Genomic DNA, 23,570 nt, shown 5'->3' with positions numbered 1-23,570 from the left:
ATGGTGGTGGTGGTGGTGATGATACTGGTGGTGATGGTGGTGGAGGTAGTGCACCTATTCCCGCCACAGGATTAATGGCAGTACTTCTGGTGTGGTTGGCAGTCTGGATCGTAGTGACAAGGCTGCAGGAGTTAACCAGTACTCTCAGTCTTTCATACCTTTCTCTGGTAAACTCTGGAACGCCTTGCCTTCTTTTGAGTTTCCCGCCTTTTTATGACACAGGTTCCATCAAAAGTAAGGCTTCAAAGCACTTGCTCTCTTTTCCTCGACAGATTCTGTGTGAAAACTAACAATATGACGGCCCTTTTGAATTTCTTTTTATTCCTGGTAATGACATTCTTCCATAAAGAAAATCAACCAATAAAAAGAAAAATCACGAAAGATATACAAAACAAACTATATTGTAGCCAATGTTTTATTTCATAATTCTTTAACAACGCCTTAAGCAACGATTAATATCAGATTCATATTTTTTCTCAGGTCAAAGTGGTGGTGGTGTTGGTGGTGGTGGTGGTGCTGGTGGTCGTTATGGTTAGGGGAGCCTCTACGGATGAACTTTTGTGCAAAAGATGAAGCCACATAGATTACGGCAGCATTTTTCGTGAGGTCGGCATTCTATGTCCAAGTGACATACCTGTAAGAGAGACAGACGATAGAAGAAGCCGTTTCTTTTCCTGTAGGAGGGGCGCCAGCCACGAGCAGCAAAATTGTTGTTTTATCAAGGGTGCTTTCATGATTGTAGTGATAATTCAGACAACTCCATGAAGTGATCTTTGTTTCCAAAGTGCTTTCATGAGTGTTGTAATAGTTGGAGAGGCTTTCATGAAGTTATAGGTGTGTGTTGGTAAGTGTAATGACAGCTTATGAAGAGTATGAATCATTATAGCGGCTGAGTGTGTCACTGAGTGCAGCATGGCAGGGGGGTTTATTGGACACACGCCGGGTTTTTCTGTTGATAAGAAAAGTGACATAGTATTAAGGCAAGGCCCGCGGCATATTAAAACAACTTTTCCTAACAACGGAAGCTTTCGTTGCGTGTGTGAACGTATCCAAGAAAGCTTTTTTTTTTTTAAGGAAGAGACAGAAGTTGATGAGACCATGGGGAAGAACAAACACTGTCAGATGTTAAGGCGCCTTTCTGAATAGAGCTACCTTCTGTGAAGCAAATTGTCTGAACATCCTTATATTCTGACGCAATTCCTTTGTCTATGTCCCATGTGTGGTCTCCTTTTATTCATGACCTTGCTGCACTAAGGTCCGCTTTCAGAAACGCTTTGCTCTCTCACCACGACTACTTTCCAAGGTCACAAGGATAGTTAGCAGAGTTTTCAATTGTGTTTCTCTAGCTAATAATGTAGAAATCTCGTCACTCTGCCTCTACAACCGTAAAAGCAACTTTAAGAATTCGTGTAAATTTAAATAAAGCCTTTTCGAATAGTTGAGGTGAAGCACAGAAGTGTTTGAGAATACGAACCTAAGGATTGCAAGGTCAAAGGTTGAGTTCCACACACCACCTCATGTTCCTGCCGACCTATCACACTGCTGTCACTGTTCCTGCAAGTACTCACGGTCACAGCACAGGTAGTGGCCAGGTGGGCCGGGGCAATAGGTCTGGGCACTTACCGCCTGCTTCACTGGTGGTCACGCACACCGCCACCAACACCACCGCCAACAACAACAGGCCGCGATGCTGACACCAAAGAAATGTTATCATCATTACAGTGTTTATTTACTTCATGAATGTATCTAATATTTACTGAAAATACTTTTATTGGAAGACGTGTGTGTGTGTGTGTGTGTGTGTGTGTGTGTGTGTGTGTGTGTGTCATGAAAAGCGTGCGGGACAAATTACAAGTATATTTATTTATTTATTTTTTTTTTTTTACTTCACACTTCTCTGAAAACCTTACCTAACAACAGTCAGCAACAGGACGAGGGGAATTCTTTTTACGGTTTGAGTGACTGTGGTGGTGGTGGTGGTGGTGGTGGTGACATTAGTGGGGGCGAACGCTGGTGCACCTGTTCCCGCCACAGGAATTATGGCAGCACTTCTGGTGTGGTTGGCAGTCTGGATCGTAGTGACAAGGCTGCAGGAAAGACACACATCACAATTACTGGTCGGCGTGTTCTAAAACATTCCTGAACGTCTCACCTCCATTACTTTTAGCACACTGTGTACTGAAAGATATTGCAGTTTTTAATTGTGCTTTCATATTCAAATAGAAATGTGCTCCCGTTGAAGTTACTGACGTTCTTAAATGCGGTATCTTGGTTCTAGTCATTCTAGCAGGCTCTTGTATAATTTCCTAGATTAGATTATCACTCAATTTATGACAACGTGTTAAGTTATGACTTTGTCTGTTAAATGATCACTGGAATTATGCTACCTCTGTTTTCAAATTTCATCAACTTCTCTCTTCTAAGTGATTTTCTTTTGCCCATTTCTCAGTGCCAGGGTGTTGCATCTCTGACTCTTCTCTCGCTATTTCCATGCAAACTTCTCCTCTGTTCTTGTTAACTGCATGTGTCCTCTCCTCTCAAGGTGTCACAGCACAAGGCTTTCTTCGTTTTCTCATTGTGTCCTCCTCCTCTCCAGTACAAGAGTTAACCAGTACTCTCACTCATTCATAGCTTTCTCTGGTAAACTCTGGAACGCCTTGCCTGGTTTTGTTTCCCGCCTTTTCATAAATCAGGCTCTATTGAGAGGGAAGTTTCAAAGCACTTGTTCTCTTTTTTTCCACCAATCCTGTGTGGAAATTGGCAACATGAGGGTCTTTTTAAATTGTTGTTGCCCTTGGCATTGGCCCTTTTCTATAAAGAATAAGGAATTATTAATATAAATCAAAAAAGATATACAATACAAGTTATATTTTAGCCAATTTTTATTCATCATTCTTTAACAACACCAATCAGCAACAGTTAACATCAGATTCATATTTCGTCTCAGGTCAAAGTGGTGGTGGTGGTGGTGGTGGTTAGCGGCGCCCATACGGACGAACATTTGTGCAAGCTCTCCCGCCACATATTGTAGGGCAGCATATTTGGAATGCTGAGCAATCTCGGTTGGAGTAGCATTTCTGTAAGAGAGACATTCGTTAGGAGAAGACTCTTCTTTTCCTGTAGGAGGGGCGCCAGCCACGAGCAGCAAAATTGTTGTTTTATATCAAGGGTGCTTTCATGATTGTAGTGATAATTCAGTCAACTCAGTGAAGTGATCTGGGTTTCCAAAGTGCTTTCATGAGTGTTGTAATAGTTGGAGAGGCTTTCATGAAGTTATAGGTGTGTGTTGGTAAGTGTAATGACAACTTATAAACAGTGTGTGAGTGAGTGCAGCATGGCGGCTGGGGTGAGTGTGCCAGCCGCCCTGCTGTGAGTGCTTACCAGTCCACGGCAGTTGGTCACTACTGGACATATGCCGATGCCTCCTGTTCAGGAGAAAAGAGACAAAACATTAGTACTAGCAGCCAGCTGGAGATTGTAACAACTTTTCCTAATAATAGAACCTTTCTTTCCGTGTCTGAAAGTCAGCAAGAAAGAGAGAAGGAGGAGAAAGGAGGTGATGTGACAGCTGGAAAGAACAAACACTGGCAGATTTGAAGGCGTCTTTTGCGTGAAGTTACCTTCTGTGATGTAAATTGTCTCATTATCCTCATATTCTGCTGTGCTTCCTTTATCGTTGTCCCATGTGTGGTCTTTTATTCATGACCTTGCTGCACTAAGGTCCGCTTTCAGAAACGCTTTGCTCTCTCAGCACGACTACTTTCCAAGGTCAAAAGGATAGTTAGCAGAGTTTTCAAGTGTGTTTCTCTAGCTAATAATATAGAAATCTCGTCACTCTGCCTCTACAACCGTAAAAACAACTTTAAGAATTCGTGTAAATTTAAATAAAGCCTTTTCGAATAGTTGAGGTGAAGCACAGAAGTGTTTGAGAATACGAACCTAAGGATTGCAAGGTCAAAGGTTTAGTTCCACACACCACCTCATGTTCCTGCCGACCTATCACACTGCTGTCACTGTTCCTGCAAGTACTCACGGTCACAGCACAGGTAGTGGCCAGGTGGGCCGGGGCAATAGGTCTGGGCACTTACCGCCTGCTTCACTGGTGGTCACGCACACCGCCACCAACACCACCGCCAACAACAACAGGCCGCGATTCTGACACCAAAGAAATGTTATCATCATTACAGTGTTTATTTACTTCATGAATGTATCTAATATTTACTGGAGATACTTTTGTTGGAAGGTGTGTGTGTGTGTGTGTGTGTGTGTGTGTGTGTGTGTGTGTGTGTGTGTGTGTGTGTGTGTGTTTATTTCATAACCATTTAACACCAATTAGCTACAGGAGATGACTGGAAAACTTCAAGGATCAGGTTGCCAACACAAAAAATCAATATTAATCTTTGAGAGATGAATAGATTAATGTTTAAGATTTTTCAAAAGTCACTGCACACTTTTGAAAAATTACAAAAACTGTAAATCAAACTGAGAGTATTTCTTGCATTCAACTCACCATCTTTCTCACCCGGGGACAAGTTCTGCACTGCTTTGCTCGGAGTGTTCACTTGTTGTGATGGAACGCCTCATGCCCGTCCATTTATATACAAACTCGGGGATTTCCAGCCTTTCTACTCCCGCCCCGTACATAAAAAAATAATAATAATAAAAAAAAAAAAAAATTCTCTCTCTGTCTCTCTCTTCAATATATTATCTCTTCCCCTGAATTTTTTTTCCTAGTTTGAGAATAATAATACCCTGTGTGTGTGTGTGTGTGTGTGTGTGTGTGTGTGTGTGTGTGTGTGTGTGTGTGTGTGTGTGTGTGTGTGTGTGTGTGTGTGTGTGTGTGTGTGTAATTCCCCACGGTCTTTTGCTGGTTACCCAGCCAGTCTTCCCCATTACGGAGCGAGCTCAGAGCTCATAGACCGATATTCGGGTAGGACTGAATCCACAACACACTCCACACACCGGGAAAGCGAGGCCACAACCCCTCGAGTTACATCCCCGTACCTATTTACTGCTAGGTGAACAGGGGCTACACATTAAGAGGCTTGCCCATTTGACTCGCCGGTTAACATGTCACTGCAATTAAAGAAACATCCTTAAAAACCCGTGTCACCTCAACATTCCCTTTGAAATATAGCCGAGGTGCGTCGCGTAAGTGTTTCAGAATACGAATCTTCTACTCACGGTCACAGCATATGTAGTAGCCCTCTTCGGGTCCGGGAGGGTGTGTGCAGAAAGTCGTGCAGGTGCCATCCACGTGACCGACACACACCGCCACCATCACCACCGCCAACACGCACAAGCCTCGATGCTGACACCAAAAAAAATGAAATTATTACCATCATCATAATATTCTCTCACTAATACTGTTTTAAGATATTACTTTTCCCTTTCTTGTGTGTGTGTGTGTGTGTGTGTGTGTGTGTGTGTGTGTGTGTGTGTGTGTGTGTGTGTGTGTGTGTGTGTGTGTGTCATGAAAACCCTGCAGGACAAATTACAAGTATATTTATTTATTTATTTTTATTTTTTTTTTTTACTTCTCAATTCTCTGAAAACCTTACCTAACAACAGTCAGCAACAGGACGAGGGGAATTCTTTTTACGGTCTGAGTTACGGTGGTGCTGGTGGTGGTGGTGGTGGTGATGGTGGTGGTTGCGACATCAGTGGGGGAGAAGGCTGGTGCACCTGTTCCCGCCACAGGAATTATGGCAGCACTTCTGGTGTGGTTGGCAGTCTGGATCGTAGTGACAAGGCTGCAGGAAAGACACACATCACAATTACTGGTCGGCGTGTTCTAAAACATTCCTGAACGTCTCATCTCCATTACTTTTAGCACACTGTGTACTGAAAGATATTGCAGTTTTTAATTGTGCATTCATATTCAAATAGAAATGTGCTCCCGCTGAAGTTACTGACGTTCTTAAATGCGGTATCTTGGTTCTAGTCATTCTAGCAGGCTCTTGTTTAAATTCCTAGATTAGATTATCACTCAATTTATGACAACGTGTTAAGTTATGACTTTGTCTGTTAAATGATCACTGGAATTATGCTACCTCTGTTTTCAAATGTCATCAACTTTTCTCTTCTAAGTGATTTTCTTTTGCCCAGTTCTCAGTGCCAGGGTGTTGCATCTCTGACTCTTCTCTCGCTATTTTCATGCAAACTTCTCCTCTGTTCTTGTTAACTTCATTTGCCCTCTCCTCTCAAGGTGTCACAGCACAAGACTTTCTTCGTTTTCTCATTGTGTCCTCCTCCTCTCCAGTACAAGAGTTAACCAGTACTCTCACTCATTCATAGCTTTCTCTGGTAAACTCTGGAACGCCTTGCCTGGTTTTGTTTCCCGCCTTTTCATAAATCAGGCTCTATTGAGAGGGAAGTTTCAAAGCACTTGTTCTCTTTTTCTCCACCAATCCTGTGTGGAAATTGGCAACATGAGGGTCTTTTTAAATTGTTGTTGCCCTTGGCATTGGCCCTTTTCTATAAAGAATAAAGAATTATTGATATAAATAAAAAAAGATATACAATACAAGTTACATTTTAGCCAATTTTTATTCATCATTCTTTAACAACACCAATCAGCAACAGTTAACATCAGATTCATATTTCGTCTCAGGTCAAAGTGGTGGTGGTGGTGGTGGTGGTGGTTAGCGGCGCCCATACGGACCAACATTTGTGCAAGCTCTCCCGCCACATATTGTAGGGCAGCATATTTGGCGTGGTGAGCAACCTTGGTTGGAGTAGCATGGCTGTAAGAGAGACATACGTTAGGAGAAGACTCTTCTTTTCCTGTAGGAGGGGCGCCAGCCACGAGCAGCAAAATTGTTGTTTTATATCAAGGGTGCTTTCATGATTGTAGTGATAATTCAGTCAACTCAGTGAAGTGATCTGGGTTTCCAAAGTGCTTTCATGAGTGTTGTAATAGTTGGAGAGGCTTTCATGAAGTTATAGGTGTGTGTTGGTAAGTGTAGTGACAGCTTATAAAGAGTGTGTGAGTGAGTGCAACATGGCGGTCTGGCTGACTGTGCCAGCCGCCCTGCTGTGAGTGCTTACCCGTCCACTGCAGTTGGTCACTACTGGACATATGCCGATGCTTCCTGTTGAGAAGAAAAGAGACGAAACATTAGTACTAGCAGCCAGCTGGAGATTGTAACAACTTTTCCTAATAATAGAACCTTTCTTTCCGTGTCTGAAAGTCAGCAAGAAAGAGAGAAGAAAGGAGGTGATGTGACAGCTGGAAAGAACAAACACTGGCAGATTTGAAGGCGTCTTTTGCGTGAAGTTACCTTCTGTGATGTAAATTGTCTCATTATCCTCATATTCTGCTGTGCTTCCTTTATCGTTGTCCCATGTGTGGTCTTTTATTCATGACCTTCCTGCACTAAGGTCCGCTTTCAGAAACGCTGTGCTCTCTCACCACGACTACTTTCCTAGGTCACAAGGATACTTAGCAGAGTTTTCAATTGTGTTTCTCTAGCTAATAATGTAGAAATCTCGTCACTCTGCCTCTACAACCGTAAAAACAACTTTAAAAACTCTTTTAAATTTAAATAAAGCCTTTTCGAATAGTTGAGGTGAAGCACAGAAGTGTTTGAGAATACGAACCTAAGGATTGCAAGGTCAAAGGTTTAGTTCCACACACCACCTCATGTTCCTGCCGACCTATCACACTGCTGTCACTGTTCCTGCAAGTACTCACGGTCACAGCACAGGTAGTGGCCAGGTAGGCCGGGGCAATAGGTCTGGGCACTTACCGCCTGCTTCACTGGTGGTCACGCACACCGCCACCAACACCACCGCCAACAACAACAGGCCGCGATTCTGACACCAAAGAAATGTTATCATCATTACAGTGTTTATTTACTTCATGAATGTATCTAATATTTACTGGAGATGCTTTTGTTGGAAGGTGTGTGTGTGTGTGTGTGTGTGTGTGTGTGTGTGTGTGTGTGTGTGTGTGTGTGTGTGTGTGTGTGTGTGTGTGTGTGTGTGTGTGTGTGTGTGTGTGTGTGTGTGTTTATTTCATAACCATTTAACACCAATTAGCTACAGGAGATGACTGGAAAAACTTCAAGGATCAGGTTGCCAACACAAAAAATCAATATTAATCTTTGAGAGATGAATAGATTAATGTTTAAGATTTTTCAAAAGTCACTGCACACTTTTGAAAAATTACAAAAACTGTAAATCAAACTGAGAGTATTTCTTGCATTCAACTCACCATCTTTCTCACCCGGGGACAAGTTCTGCACTGCTTTGCTCGGAGTGTTCACTTGTTGTGATGGAACGCCTCATGCCCGTCCCTTTATATACAAACTCGGGGATTTCCAGCCTTTCTACTCCCGCCCCGTACATAAAAAAAAATAATAATAATAAAAAATAAAAAAAAAATTCTCTCTCTGTCTCTCTCTTCAATATATTATCTCTTCCCCTGAATTTTTTTACCTAGTTTGAGAATAATAATACCCTGTGTGTGTGTGTGTGTGTGTGTGTGTGTGTGTGTGTGTGTGTGTGTGTGTGTGTGTGTGTGTGTGTGTGTGTGTGTGTGAGTGTGTGTTTTTGTGTGTGTGTGTGTAATTCACCACGGTCTTTTGCTGGTTACCCAGCCAGTCTTCCCTATTACGGAGCGAGCTCAGAGGTCATAGACCGATATTCGGGTAGGACTGAATCCACAACACACTCCACACACCGGGAAAGCGAGGCCACAACCCCTCGAGTTACATCCCCGTACCTATTTACTGCTAGGTGAACAGGGGCTACACATTAAGAGGCTTGCCCATTTGACTCGCCGGTTAACATGTCACTGCAATTAAAGAAACATCCTTAAAAACCCGTGTCACCTCAACATTCCCTTTGAAATATAGCCGAGGTGCGTCGCGTAAGTGTTTCAGAATACGAATCTTCTACTCACGGTCACAGCATATGTAGTAGCCCTCTTCGGGTCCGGGAGGGTGTGTGCAGAAAGTCGTGCAGGTGCCATCCACGTGACCGACACACACCGCCACCATCACCACCGCCAACACGCACAAGCCTCGATGCTGACACCAAAAAAAATGAAATTATTACCATCATCATAATATTCTCTCACTAATACTGTTTTAAGATATTACTTTTCCCTTTCTTGTGTGTGTGTGTGTGTGTGTGTGTGTGTGTGTGTGTGTGTGTGTGTGTGTGTGTGTGTGTGTGTGTGTGTGTGTCATGAAAAGCCTGCAGGACAAATTACAAGTATATTCTTTTATTTATTTATTTTTTTTTTTTTACTTCTCAATTCTCTGAAAACCTTACCTAACAACAGTCAGCAACAGGACAAGGGGAATTCTTTTTACGGTCTGAGTTACGGTGGTGCTGGTGGTGGTGGTGGTGGTGATGGTGGTGGTTGCGACATCAGTGGGGGAGAAGGCTGGTGCACCTGTTCCCGCCACAGGAATTATGGCAGCACTTCTGGTGTGGTTGGCAGTCTGGATCGTAGTGACAAGGCTGCAGGAAAGACACACATCACAATTACTGGTCGGCGTGTTCTAAAACATTCCTGAACGTCTCATCTCCATTACTTTTAGCACACTGTGTACTGAAAGATATTGCAGTTTTTAATTGTGCTTTCATTTTCAAATAGAAATGTGCTCCTGTTGAAGTTACTGACGTTCTTCAATGCGGTATCTTGGTTCTAGTCATTCTAGCAGGCTCTTTTATAAATTCCTATGTTAGATTGTCACTGAATTCATGAAAACGTGTTTAGTTATAATTTTGTCCGTTAAATGATCACTGATGTTATGCTAGCACTCTTTTGAAATGTCATCAAGTCTTCTCTAAATGACTGTCTTCTGCCTATTTCTTATATTTTTATTTATTTATTATGTATGTTAAGGCCAATAGCTTCTCTAGGTTCATTTGAAGAGTATGGGAAGCGTTGTCCAGCTTCCACCCTTTAGCGACGCAGGCAATTTTATTTATAGTGGTATCCATATTATGGCCCATATCACCACCCAAGCGCATCTTTGGTGTAAGGCAGTTCCACCTCCACCTAGAACCTGGGTACCATGGTGACATGTAGGTAACTTTAAACCACTCGATAAATGACAAAGTTTCAACACGGCACGTGGTGGGACTCCAACCTATGCACACCATCTTGTCCACTATGCCACCCCCAGGGTGTTGCATCTGTCACTCTTCTACCGCTACTTTCACGCCAACTTCTCTTGTGTTCTTGTTAACTGCATGTCTCCTCTCCACTCATGGTGTCGCAGCTCAAGACTTTCTCCTTTTTCTCATCCTGCCCACCTCTCCAGTGCAAGAGTTAACCACTTCTCTCAGTCATTCATACCTTTCTCTGGTAAACTCTGGAACGCCATTGTTTGCTTCCGTTTTCCCCATCTTTTATGACTCAGGCCCTGTCAAAAGGGAGGTTTCAAAGCACTCTTCCTCTGTTTCTCCACCGATTCTGTATACAAACTGGCAATATGAGGTTATTTTTTTACATTGTTGTTACCCCTGGCAGTGGCCCTCTTCCATAAAGAAATTAATTGATAAAAGAAATCAAGAGATATATACAATATAAATTATGTTTGAGCCAATTGTTTATTTCATCATTCTTTAACAACACCAATCAGCAACAGTTAACATATGATTCATGTTTCCTCTCAGGTCAAAGTTGTGGTGGTGGTGGTGGTGGTATAGTTAGGAGAGTCCATACGGACGAACATTCGTGCAAGTTCTCCCTCCACATATTGTAGGGCAGCATATTTGCTGTGGTGAGCAATCTCGGTCGGAGAAGCATGGCTGTAAGAGAAACAGACGTTAGGAGAAGACTCTTCTTTTCCTGTAGGAGGGGCGCCAGCCACGAGCAGCAAAATTGTTGTTTTATCAAGGGTGCTTTCATGATTGTAGTGATAATTCAGTCAACTCAGTGAAGTGATCTGGGTTTCCAAAGTGCTTTCATGAGTGTTGTAATAGTTGGAGAGGCTTTCATGAAGTTATAGGTGTGTGTTGGTAAGTGTAGTGACAGCTTATAAAGAGTGTGTGAATGAGTGCAGCATGGCGGCCTGGGTGAGTGTGCCAGTCGCCCTGCTGTGAGTGCTTACCCGTCCACTGCAGTTGTTGGTCAATACTGTACATACGCCAGGGTTTCCTGTTGAGAAGAAAAGAGACAAAACATTAACACTAGCCCCGCTGGAGATTGTAACAACTTTTCCTAACAATAGAACCTTTCGTTCCGTGTGTGAACGTCAGCAAGAAAGAGAGAAGAAAGGAGGAGAAAGGAGGTGATGTGACAGCTGGAAGAATAAACACTGGCAGATTTGAAGGCTGTTAAGCGTTTTGGTTGTATGAAGCTTAACTTTGTTTGATTAGCAGGCCAACTGTAGATTCTGTAGGCCCACATAAAGTTATTCAGTTTATTGTTTTTATTTATTGTCCAGCCGAGCGGTTTCACTGGTAGTTTTAGTGTTTCTAAACAACCCAGGTGTACAAGGAAAACTCAGTATATAAAAGTTAATATATTATGTACAAATTTACAAGTGCTGTCCACACGCCACGTACAAGTACATACGGAAACGTGTTTTAAACTCGGGAAAATGTTTGTAATGTCACTGAGTTCACAGAGTCACTAAGTTCCCGCAGCACACAGTTCAAACGCACACACACTTGACGCCGGCTATCTTCTTCCTGCCTGCCGTTGCCGGCGCCCACCGCGCCCAGCCTCCAAGATGCTGGCACAAGGGCGTCGGTCATTTGACGGGAGAAATCTCCACTGGGTGTATTGTGTCGTTTATTACATTTATTTCTCACTGGTAGTGATACCTATATAAAATGCATCCTACCTATGGAGATTATATTAATTTGTTTATTTATCTGAGTCAATCCTGAATGCAACAAAATACTAGTTAGTTTTATGAAATAGAGAAGCACTTGCAACCCCTGTTTAAGGAAAAGACGAGGTCAGCATTCACACATGTTGCACCACATTACCAAAGATTGCCTCAGATTTCTATAATGATTAATATACTTATGTACAATAGTCCTACCTATCCTATATGGCGGTTACATCGCTCGGTCACCTACCCGTAACTAGAGACATGTATCTAACCTATCCTATGGCGGGTACAAGGCGTCTTTTGCGTAAAGTTACCTTCTGTGATGTAAATTGTCTCAGCATCCTTATATTCTTATGCGTTTCCTTTATCTTCGTCCCATGTGCGGTCTATTTTTTTTCTTTGCCTTGCTGCACTAAGGTCCGCTTTCAGAAACGCTTTGCTCTCTCACCACGACTACTTGCCAAGGCCACAGAGATACTTAGCAGAGTTTTCAATTGTGTTTCTCTAGCTAATAATGTAGAAATCTCGTCACTCTGCCTCTACAACCGTAAAAACAACTTTAAGAATTCGTGTAAATTTAAATAAAGCCTTTTCCAATAGTTGAGGTGAAGCACAGAAGTGTTTGAGAATACGAACCTAAGGATTGCAAGGTCAAAGGTTTAGTTCCACACACCACCTCATGTTCCTGCCGACCTATCACACTGCTGTCACTGTTCCTGCATGTACTCACGGTCACAGCACAGGTAGTGGCCAGGTGGGCCGGGGCAATACGTCTGGGCACTTACCGCCTGCTTCAGTGGTGGTCACGCACACCGCCACCAACACCACCGCCAGCAACAACAGGCCGCGATTCTGACACCAAAGAAATGTTATCATCATTACAGTGTTCATTTACTTCATGAATGTTGTTGTGATGAAACGCCTCATGCCCGACCGTTTATATACAAACTCAAGGACTTCCCGCCTTTCTACCCCCCCCCCCTATATAAAAAAAATATATATATTATTTTCTCTCTCTCTGTCTCTCTCTTCAATATATTATCTCTTCCCGAATTTTTTTCCTAGTTTGAGAATAATAATACCCTGTGTGTGTGTGTGTGTGTGTGTGTGTGTGTGTGTGTGTGTGTGTGTGTGTGTGTGTGTGTGTGTGTAATTCACCACGGTCGCCTACTGGTCACCCAGCCAGTCTTTCCCATTACGGAGCGAGCTCAGAGCTCATAGACCGATCCTCGGATAGGACTGAGACCACAACACACTCCACACACCGGGAAAGCGAGACCACAACCCCTCGAGTTACATCCCGTACCTATTTACTGCTAGGTGAATACACCCCACACATTAAGAGCCGCGCCCATTTGCCTCGCCGCTTTCCGGGTCTTGAACCTGGGTCTCTCGATTGTGAGCTGAGCGTGCTAACCACTACAAAACGGGGTTTGTGTGTGTGTGTGTGTGTGTGTGTGTGTGTGTGTGTGTGTGTGTGTGTGTGTGTGTGTGTGTGTGTGTGTGTGTGTGTCATGAAAAGCCTGCAAGACAAATTACAAGTATATTTATTTATTTATTTATTTTTTTTTTTTTTACTTCACAATTTTCTGAAAACCTTACCTAACAACAGTCAGCAACAGGCCGCGGGGAATTCTTTTTACGGTCTGAGTGACGGTGGTGGTGGTGGTGGTGACATCAGTGGGGGCGAACGTTGGTGCACCTGTTCCCGCCACAGGAATTATGGCAGCACTTCTGGTGTGGCTGGCAGTCTGGATCGTAGTGACAAGGCTGCAGGAAAGACACACATCACAATTACTGACCGGCGTGTTCTAAAACATTCCTGAACGTCTCATCTCCATTACTTTTAGCACACTGTGTACTGAAAGATATTGCAGTTTTTAATTGTGCTTTCATATTCAAATAGAAATGTGCTCCCGCTGAAGTTACTGACGTTCTTAAATGCGGTATCTTGGTTCTAGTCATTCTAGCAGGCTCTTGTATAAATTCCTAGATTACATTATCACTGAATTCATGAAAACGTGTTTAGTTATAACTCTGTCCGTTAAGTTATCATGAAAATTATGCTAGCACTCTTTTCAAATGTCATCAAGTCCTCTCCTGTCTTCTGCCCATTTCTCAGTGCTAGGGTGTTGCATCTCTGACTCTTCTATCGCTATTTTCATGCAAACTTCTCTTCTGTTCCTGTTGACTGCATGTCTCCTCTCCTCTCAAGGTGTCACAGCACAAGACTTTCTACTTTTTCTCATTCTGTCCATCTCTCCAGTGCAAGAGTTAACCAGTACTCTCACTCATTTATTCCTTTCTCTGGTAAATTCTGGGAAGCCTTGCCTGCTTTTGTGTTTCCCGCTTTTTTTATGACTCAGGACGTATCAAAAGTAAGGTTTCAAAGCACTTGTTCTCTTTTTCTCGACGGATTCTCTATGGAAACTAATGATATGAGGGCACTTTTAAAATTCTTGTTATTCCTGGTAATGGCACTCTTCCATAAAGAAAATAAACAAATGAAAAGAAAAATCACGAAAGATATACAAAACAAATTATATTTTAGCCAATGGTTTATTTCATAATTATTTAACATCAATTAGCAACAGTTAACATCAGATTCATGTTTCCTCTCAGGTCAAAGTGGTGGTGGTGGTTGTGGTGGTGGTTAGGGGAGCCTGTACGGACGAACATTTGTGCAAGTTTTCCCGCCACATGATTTACGGCAGCATTTTTCGTGTGGTAAGCAATCTTGGTCGAAGGAGCATATCTGTAAGAGAGACAGACGTTAGAAGAAGTCGCTGTTTTTCATGTATGTTGGGCATCAGCCACGAGCAGCAAAATAATTGTTTTTTTCAAGGGTGCTTTCATGATTGTGAGTGCAACATGGCGGGCTGGCAGAGTGTGCTAGTCGCCTGCAGTGAGATCTTACCCGTCCATGGCATTGTGAGTTTCCTGGACACGTGCCAGGGTTTTCTGTTGATAAGAAACGAGACAAAGTATTAATGCAAGGCCGCTGCAGATTGAAACAACTTTTCCTCACAATAGAAGCTTTCGTTCCGTGTGTTAACGTCACCAAGAGGTAGAAAGTAGGTGGTGAGACCTTGAGAAAGAATATGCAGTGACAGATTTGAAGGCGCCTTTTGCGTAAAGTTACCTTCTGTCAAGTAAATTATCTCAGGATCCTTATATTCTGACGCACTTTCTGTATCTTTGTTCCATGTGCGGTCTCCTTTTTATTCATGACCTTGCTACACTAACGTCTGTATTCAGAAACGCTTTGCCCTCACTACGACTACTTTCTAAGGCCACAGAGATACTTAGCAGAGTTTTCAAGTGTGTTTCTCCAGTTAAAAGTGTAGTCATTTTTTCACTCTGCCTCCAGAACTGTAAAAACATCTTAAAAATACTTATAAATTTAAATAAGCTTTTTGAAATAGTGGAGATGAGGCACATAAGTGTTTGAGAATACGAATCTAAGTAATACAAGGTCAAAGGTTGAGTTCCACACACCACCTCATTTTCCTGCCGACCTATCACACTGCTGTCACTGTTCCTGCATTGACTCACAGTCACAGCAATATATTTTGCCAGATGGTCCGGGGCAATAGGTCTTGCATTTAATGTATGCTTCACTGGTGGTCACGCACACCGCCAGCAACACCACCGCCAGCAACAACAGGCCGCGATTCTGACACCAAAGAAATAAATGTTATCATTATTACAGTGTTTGTTTACTTAATGATTGTATTCTGATATTTACTGAAGATACATTTATTAGAAGGTATTTTTGGTACTTCCTATTTGAAAGGTCATCCGTTAAGAAACCCTTACCCCGAGTGGAAGCCCTTCCTACACTCGGATCGTGGCCAGGATTCGAAAATATGTGTTTGGGACCCCATGCGCGCGTGGTTCAATTGTACCACGGTGGTCCCAGTGTAATTCACCTCGATCGTCTGCTGGTCACCCAGCTAGTCTTCCCCATTACGGAGTGAGCTCAGAGGTCATAGACCGATCTTCGGGTAGGACTGAGACCACAACACACTACACACACCGGGAAAGCGTGGCCACAACTCCTCGAGTTACACCCCGTACCCATTTACTGCTAGGTGAACACACCCCACACATTAAGAGGCTTGCCCATTTGCCTCGCCACGCCAGGACTCGAACCCAAGCCTCTCGATTGTGAGTCGAGCGTTCTAACCACTACACTACGCGGTGTGTGTGTGTGTGTGTGTGTGTGTGTGCGTAACGTTTGGGTAACGTCTGGCTGTCTCTGACGAGACAGCCAGACGTTACCCTCAGAGCTCATTGTTTCCGATCTTCGGATAGGCCTGAGACCAGGCACACACCACACACCGGGACAACAAGGTCACAACTCCTCGATTTACATCCCGTCCCTACTCACTGCTAGGTGAACAGGGGCTACACGTGAAAGGAGACACACCCAAATATCTCCACCCGGCCGGAGAATTGAACCCCGGTCCTCTGGCTTGTGAAGCCATACGCTCTAACCACTGAGCTACCGGGTCGTGTTGTGTGTGTGTGTGTGTGTGTGTGTTTGTCTGTGAAATTCACCACGGTTGTCTCCTGATCACCGAGCAAACTTTCCCTATTACAGAGCGAGCTCAGAGCTCATAAACTGATCTTCAGGTAGGACTGAGACCACAACACACTCCACACACCGGGAAAGCGAGGCCACAACCCCTCGAGTTACATCCCGTACGTGTCTGCTACTAGGTGAACAGGGGCTAAACATTAACATTTGCTTTGCCGCGCCCGGAACTCGAACCCGTGCCTTTTCGGATGTGAGACGAGCTACACTATGCGGTGTGTGTGTGTGTGTGTGTGTAATTCACTGTTTGATCTGCTGCAGTCTCTGACGAGACAGCCAGACGTTACCCTACGGAACGAGCTCAGAGCTCATTGTTTCCGATCTTGGGATAGGTCTGAGACCAGGCACACACCACACACCGGGACAACAAGGTCACAACTCCTCGATTTACATCCCGTACCTACTCACTGCTAGGTGAACAGGGGCTACACGTGAAAGGAGACACACCCAAATATCTCCACCCGGTCGGGGAAACGAACCCCGGTCCTCTGGCTTGTGAAGCCAGCGCTCTAACCACTGAGCTACCGGGCCGTGTGTGTGTGTGTGTGTGTGTGTGTGTGTGTGTTTGTGATTTTCTTATAGCTACAGGAGTAGATGACCGAAAAAGAAAAAAAACCTTCAAGAATCAGGTTGCCAGCAAAAAAATCAATATCAAGTTTTGAGAAAAGATTACAAGAATGTTTTAGGTTTTCCAAATGTCACTGCACACTTTTCTTGCATTCAACTTACCATTTTCTCATCCAGGAACAGATAGTGCATTGCTTTGCTCTTGAGTGTTCAGTTGTTGTGTTGAAACGCCTCATGCGCATGTCTTTATATACAGACTTGGCATACCTTCCTCCCCCTTCCCCCCGCATAAAGAACTCTCTCTCTCTCTCTCTCTCTCTCTCTCTCTCTCTCTCTCTCTCTCTCTCTCTCTCTCTCTCTGCCATTTTTTCAAGCATACCTTGAATCTTTCCTACTAGTTTAAGAATAGTAAGACCGTGTGTGTGTGTGTGTGTGTGTGTGTGTGTGTGTGTGTGTGTGTGTGTGTGTGTGTGTGTGTGTGTGTGTGTGTGTGTGTGTGTGTGTGTGTGTGTGTGTGTGTGTGTGTGTGTGTGTGTGTGTGTGTGTGTGTGTGTTTGATGAAAAGCGTGCAGGACAAATTATAAGTATTTTTATTTATTTATTATATTTTATTTTTTTTTGTACTTCACAATTCTCTGAAAACCTCAATGAACAACAGTCAGCAACAGGCCGAGGTTCTTTTTACGGTCAGAGTGGTGGTGGTGGTGGTGGTGGTGGTAGTGGTGGTGACATCAAACGTTGGTGCACCTGTTCCCGCCACAGGAATTACGGCAGCACTTCTGGTGTGGCTGGCAGTCTGGATCGTAGTGACAAGGCTGCAGGAAAGACACACATCACAATTACTGGTCGGCGTGTTCTAAAACATTCCTGAACGTCTCATCTCCATTACTTTTAGCACACTGTGTACTGAAAGATATTGCAGTTTTTAATTGTGCTTTCATATTCAAATAAAAATATGTTCCCGTTGAAGTTACTGACGTTCTTAAAAGCGGTGTCTCAGTTCTAGTCTTGTATAAATTGATACAGATTTCAAGAGTCTTCATAACTGGCAAATTAAAGAGACTCTCATAAGGAGTTTAGAATTTTCAAAGGTTTTCATGGAAGTTGTTAGAGATTGCAGTGGCTTGTAATGTTAGATCAATATACTCTCATGAAGGTTACCCTGGTTTTCGTGATTCTAGTGAGAGTTCAGTGTATATTGTGTCTCATAGGAAGACTAAGAGTAGGTAAGTGTGTGCTTACATCGCTGAACGTGTCACATTCTGGCTCAGCTGGACACTTCCCTGGGTGTCCTGTTGAGGAGAGAAAAAAAGACAAAATATTAACCTTTTCTTCTTTAACTTCTGCAACACTAGCGGCCTTAACCTCTTCAGTAGTGGAACGCATTTCTATCACGATTTTTGGGTGTGATTAGACGATTTTATTGACATCAGGAAGGGTCTATGTAGGGCAGAAGATTAATGGCCAACGTCTTCACTATTTCAATCCCTACACAAATTTCTGAATCTGTAGAAAATCCCCGCATAGTAAGCAGGATGAATATGAAATCGCGTCATGGTACTGAAGAGGATAAAGTAGGTGTAATTTTTAATCGTCCTGTGATTTGAGCAATTTCAATGGGAAGGTTTCAAGACATGTATCCTCCAGTTCTGGATGATGACTTGGAACTTTCTCTCAGAATTGGAACATCAATATTTTTTTCGCTTTTTTTGTGTCTTTTGTCCTGTACCGTTCTCATGTATAAAAAATAATAAAAAGAGAGAGAGAAGAAAGTACATGTTGGACAATGTACTCGTAAAGATGAATGCTCTTTTAATTCATGTATGTCCTCTCGTGTTGACAGACGAGCGACAACTTAATATCCACAAACGCTTCCTTCTCTCACCGCGACCATTTTCAAAGACTACAGAGACCACTAGCCGAGTTGTAATGAGTATTTTTCCTATTGATAATGCAGAAAACTTGTTAACATGTCACTAGAATTCAAGAACCATCCTTAAAAACCCGTGTCACCTCAACATTCCCTTTGAAATATAGCCGAGGTGCGTCGCGTAAGTGTTTCAGAATACGAATCTTATACTCACGGTCACAGCATATGTAGTAGCCCTCTTCGGGTCCGAGAGGGTGTGTGCAGAAAGTCGTGCAGGTGCCATCCACGTGACCGACACACACCGCCACCATCACCACCGCCAACACGCACAAGCCTCGATGCTGACACCAAAAAAAATGAAATTATTACTATCATCATAATATTCTCTCACTAATACTGTTTCAAGATATTACTTTTCCCTTTCTGTGTGTGTGTGTGTGTGTGTGTGTGTGTGTGTGTGTGTGTGTTATGTTCTCGTGACAAGGAATCACTCACCATTTTTCCTGCCCGGGACAAACTCAGCAGTGTTTCCCTTCTAAGTGTTTAAGATTGAGTGCTGTGCTGCCATCTTGTTGCTCTTTCTTTTATACCCATCCTCTCTCTCTCTCTCTCTCTCTCTCTCTCTCTCTCTCTCTCTCTCTCTCTCTCTCTCTTTTCCTAGTCTGGGTAAGGCTTTGTTACATTTTTTTTTCTCTTCCTGTCTGTTTATCTATTTTTTTCTTATAATTTCGTTGATATACATTTTCACTTTCACTGGTCAGGGCATGCGGAGTTGACCAAGGCGGCAAGACACTCACTCAAGTCTCCATCAGGTAGTGGCTTCATTCGGCGACCCAGGAAACGGGAGATCTCTTTATGTAACTGACGCATCACCTTGGCCTTCCTTACACACTTCCTGCGGCAGCCCAAAGTTGTTTTCCGAGTTGCTTGACTGTGTAGTAATGCGGCAGATATCGTATGCGTGCGCGCGCGTGTGTGTATGTGTGTGTGTGCAGGAGTGGATCCAAGATTACTTTACGAGTTCTCCTCTATAGTTTTCATAATCAATTGCAGGAATCTGACGTCACAGAAGTAAAGCAGAAAGCACACACGTGATGGGATGGAAGCAGGACACACATGCAGGTAACGGAAGGAGGATGGGAAACTTCCTTACCCTGCCCCTACCCATCCACCCTTCCCCAGGTGCAGTCAAACCCTCCCCTCCAAGGGCACCGGCAGCCAACACCACACCCCCCCTCTTCCTCTCTCAGTCGCTACCTCTGCTAATGAATAAAAAGAGTTTCCTCTCATTCATGGATGGCTGATGACCGCTATTTTATCTGTCTATCTGTCTGTATATCCGCTACCTGTCAATCAACCAGTCGCACTACCTACCTGTCCATCCTCACTGTTGTCTGAGCGAGGGAGGTGCTGTCTCGGCGGGGTTGGGCTGGCCTGGCTGGAAAGGGGCTGGGCGGGACGGTCAAGGTTCCATGAATGCTCGCCTGCGGCAAAGAATCAGGAAAACCTCTCTGGGGAAAGTTACTTCACACGACTTTTGTATTCGGTTACGTGCGCTTGACGGGGAAGGGGGGAGATAGTGGCCAGAAAATAAGGTGAAATTTATATAGTGTTGTTCAAATGTTTTTTTTTTTTTCTCTCTCTCTCTCTGACTTGTTTGTAAACTTCCGCTTTTCTTTGTTTTGAAATGTTGAAGTGTTTTGTTTGTGTTCCGATGGCTGACCATTTCTCACTTTTATCAGAATTTTTTGCTTGTGTTATTTAGAGTTTCTGTTTGATTATGTTTTTTCAGAGAGAGAGAGAGAGAGAGAGAGAGAGAGAGAGAGAGAGAGAGAGAGAGAGAGAGAGAGAGAGAGAGTTTGTGCATTTCTATTTTGCATTACACTTATCCATTATCGTTTTCTTTTTGTACAATCATTATCCTTTTTAATCAAGTTGTGCATTAGTCTTGAGCTTCATCAGTTGTGCATTAGTCTTGAGCTTCATCAGTTGTGCAGTTGTTTAGTCTTGAGCTTCATCAGTTGTGCTTTAGAGCTTCATCAGTTGTGCATTAGTCTTGAGCTTCATCAGTTGTGCATTAGTCTTGAGCTTCATCAGTTGTGCATTAGTCTTGAGCTTCATCAGTTGTGCATTAGTCTTGAGCTTCATCAGTTGTGCATTAGTCTTGAGCTTCATCAGTTGTGCATTAGTCTTGAGCTTCATCATTAGTCTTGAGCTTCATCAGTTGTGCATTAGTCTTGAGCTTCATCAGTTGTGCATTAGTCTTGAGCTTCATCAGTTGTGCTTTAGTCTTGAGCTTCATCAGTTGTGGATTAGTCTTGAGCTTCATCAGTTGTGCATTAGTCTTGAGCTTCATCAGTTGTGCATTAGTCTTGAGCTTCATCAGTTGTGCATTAGTCTTGAGCTTCATCAGTTGTGCATTAGTCTTGAGTTTCATCAGTTGTGCATTAGTCTTGAGCTTCATCAGTTGTGCATTAGTCTTGAGTTTCATCAGTTGTGCATTAGTCTTGAGCTTCATCAGTTGTGCATTAGTCTTGAGCTTCATCAGTTGTGCATTAGTCTTGAGTTTCATCAGTTGTGCATTAGTCTTGAGCTTCATCCATCAGTAAGCCTTTGTGTCCTTCCTGTGTGTTGCTCATCGTTATTATGTTTTTTTTTCGTTATTCGTCACAGCAAGAGGATTCCCAGAAGGGTGAACCAGATTACCTTGGGGAAAAAATAAAAACAAACCAGGAAAATATTTTTGCGACCACGAACTCGTCTCGGAAATTTTATCTTTATATTCTCTTTGTGTACGTATTTGAATTTCTTTGTGGTTTGTATCTTTCTTTATATGCATCTTTATAACAGGCTGGTAATCCCCACACGAGTGGCATAAACAAAGCAACACACACACACACACACACACACACACACACACACACACACACACACAAGGCAGTTATTTAGTTTTAAGTATCTATTGTAGTCTGAGTAACGACCATATACTGAAACACTTAATTCCGCCCTGCATCACCATTACACTCAAAAGACTCCCGTTGAAGTGACACAGCTCCAGAAGGATGTTTTCATGGCTTCAGTGACACATTAACAAGATTTCTATATCATCAAGGGAGGGAAACAGTCTTGAGAACCTGGCTACTCATTTGTGTGGCATTTCAAAATAGTCGTGGTGAGAGAGCGAAGCGTTTCAGAACACAAACCTTCTAAGGACAGGTTCCCGCAGCCAGTCTCGCATCGCCACCTGACATTTCACAGGTTACAATGGCCAACCACACACTATTTTCAAAAACATAAAGCCTCTATCAAGAATATTTTCACTAAACTACTGAAAGTATGAGGGTCCATGTCATATCGCTTGTAGCAAATAAAAACTTAACAAGCTATTTAGGTAGTGAGTGCTGGGACCTTGAACGAGCTGGCAAACATGTGCTTTGAAGTCATATATGGATAATCAAGATAATCATGAGAGTAGATTTAAGGTAATATGTCCTAGAATTTACAGGTGCTTGTACCTAAATTACATATCATGATATGCCTGGCCCACTCTTCCTTTCCTGACGCCCATCACGTTGAACTATGACAAGTTGTTCTGCGCGTGCTCTCTCTCTCTCTCTCTCTCTCTCTCTCTCTCTCTCTCTCTCTCTCTCTCTCTCTCTCTCTCACACACACACACACACAGCAATGAAGTGAGTAACAGTGCATTGTTATTCATTGTTTTCCAGAACCTTATCTTGATATATATTTGCCCATCCAAAAAGCAGTAGGTCTGTTTATCATATAGCTTTGTGATCCGTTTATGATAGGCGCCACACACACACACACACACACCACTGACTGCAGTCCACCCATCTACAGCGACATGAAACAATTAACAGCACCAGAAACAATGTGTGTAGTCTTTATAAGCATCTACAACAATACAGTTAGTTGTAAAAAGAATGATTTTTGCCATGCCAACCCAGTTAAAAGATTGGCTGTGGCTGTAGAACGTAAAGACGTCTCAGAGTGATTGGTAATTAGGGAAACGCGTACTAAAAGGCAGTCGAAGAGCTAAACACTTGTCTCTGATCAGCGCTTCCCCACCTCCCCACACACTGCCGTGAAGAGGCTGGACGTGCAGAGTTTATATTAGTGCCTTTTCTTAATATTTGCCGTCAAAAGCACCGTGTATTATGAAACCTTGTGACTCGTGTGTGATCGGTGCCACACACCCCACCCACTGATACACACACCCCACAAACAAACACATATACACAAACAACGGGCAGTTATCACCACCAAACTACACCACTACACCACCATGTCACACCACACACCGGTAACCATGGCGACGTGATTCCCTCAGTTGAGCCTCAGCCTCAGGACCCTCGCTCCGCCAAGCATAGTCATGTGGCTTCAGCTAGTGACACCAGTGGTTAGAAAACAGTGCAAAGTATGCCAAATATTAGCTAAATACAGCTGGCAGGCCATAGCTGAGCTGGCCCCGCCCACTTGATGACGTCACATTCCTTGCCAGGCGCCCGGGCTGGTGACTCCAGCAAAATTACGTAGGCTACGTAACGGAACTCATTTCAAAAACGACTCATAGAAAAAATGAAGCCACGAACGAATATCTGATATTTTATGACTTGATGAATACTTAAACTAATATCCACAATATAAAAACATCTCCAACCTAACTAGTATTAAAAAATATATGGAAATGAAGTATGGAAAAAAGTAT

The 23,570-nt window shown here is 43.2% G+C and overlaps 1 protein-coding gene and 3 long non-coding RNA genes across 5 annotated transcripts; all 4 read right to left on the bottom strand.

Moving 5' to 3' along the window:
• Positions 1-6,530: 6,530 nt before the first annotated feature.
• Positions 6,531-8,336, bottom strand: LOC123507548. Its single transcript, XR_006675677.1, has 4 exons — positions 8,219-8,336; positions 7,752-7,818; positions 7,051-7,094; positions 6,531-6,746 (listed from the first exon to the last, which is right to left on the bottom strand). It is a non-coding gene; the product is annotated as an uncharacterized LOC123507548 (long non-coding RNA).
• Positions 8,337-10,560: 2,224 nt separating this feature from the next.
• On the bottom strand, positions 10,561-12,527 carry LOC123507552. The gene is made up of 3 exons (XR_006675681.1): positions 12,122-12,527; positions 11,076-11,122; positions 10,561-10,773 (listed from the first exon to the last, which is right to left on the bottom strand). It is a non-coding gene; the product is annotated as an uncharacterized LOC123507552 (long non-coding RNA).
• Positions 12,528-14,332: 1,805 nt separating this feature from the next.
• LOC123507506 lies at positions 14,333-17,198 on the bottom strand. 2 transcript variants are annotated; one of them, XR_006675665.1, is made up of 4 exons: positions 17,137-17,198; positions 15,363-15,483; positions 14,725-14,768; positions 14,333-14,562 (listed from the first exon to the last, which is right to left on the bottom strand). It is a non-coding gene; the product is annotated as an uncharacterized LOC123507506 (long non-coding RNA). The 2 variants fall into 2 exon arrangements; XR_006675666.1 differs by lacking the exon at positions 17,137-17,198 and adding an exon at positions 15,627-15,810.
• A 363-nt stretch (positions 17,199-17,561) lies between these two features.
• Positions 17,562-19,416, bottom strand: LOC123507486 (waprin-Phi1-like). Its single transcript, XM_045260395.1, has 4 exons — positions 19,340-19,416; positions 19,059-19,185; positions 18,217-18,266; positions 17,562-17,789 (listed from the first exon to the last, which is right to left on the bottom strand). The coding sequence occupies exons 1-4, from the start codon at positions 19,340-19,342 to the stop codon at positions 17,706-17,708; spliced, it is 264 nt and encodes an 87-aa protein (XP_045116330.1). The 5' UTR covers positions 19,343-19,416; the 3' UTR covers positions 17,562-17,705.
• Positions 19,417-23,570: the final 4,154 nt, after the last annotated feature.

Source organism: Portunus trituberculatus, chromosome 22 (assembly GCF_017591435.1).
Source record: "Portunus trituberculatus isolate SZX2019 chromosome 22, ASM1759143v1, whole genome shotgun sequence".
Classification (NCBI taxonomy): Eukaryota; Metazoa; Arthropoda; class Malacostraca; order Decapoda; family Portunidae; genus Portunus; species Portunus trituberculatus.
Note: the sequence above shows the minus strand (reverse complement) of the source record. Positions and strands in the feature narration are given on the sequence as shown.

Coding starts and splice junctions, on each gene's coding strand:
- LOC123507486 (XM_045260395.1), bottom strand. Junction 18,267..19,058: donor CTACTACATATGCTGTGACC/GTGAGTATAAGA, acceptor TCTCCTCAACAG/GACACCCAGGGAAGTGTCCA. Junction 17,790..18,216: donor AATGTGACACGTTCAGCGAT/GTAAGCACACAC, acceptor TCTTTCCTGCAG/CCTTGTCACTACGATCCAGA.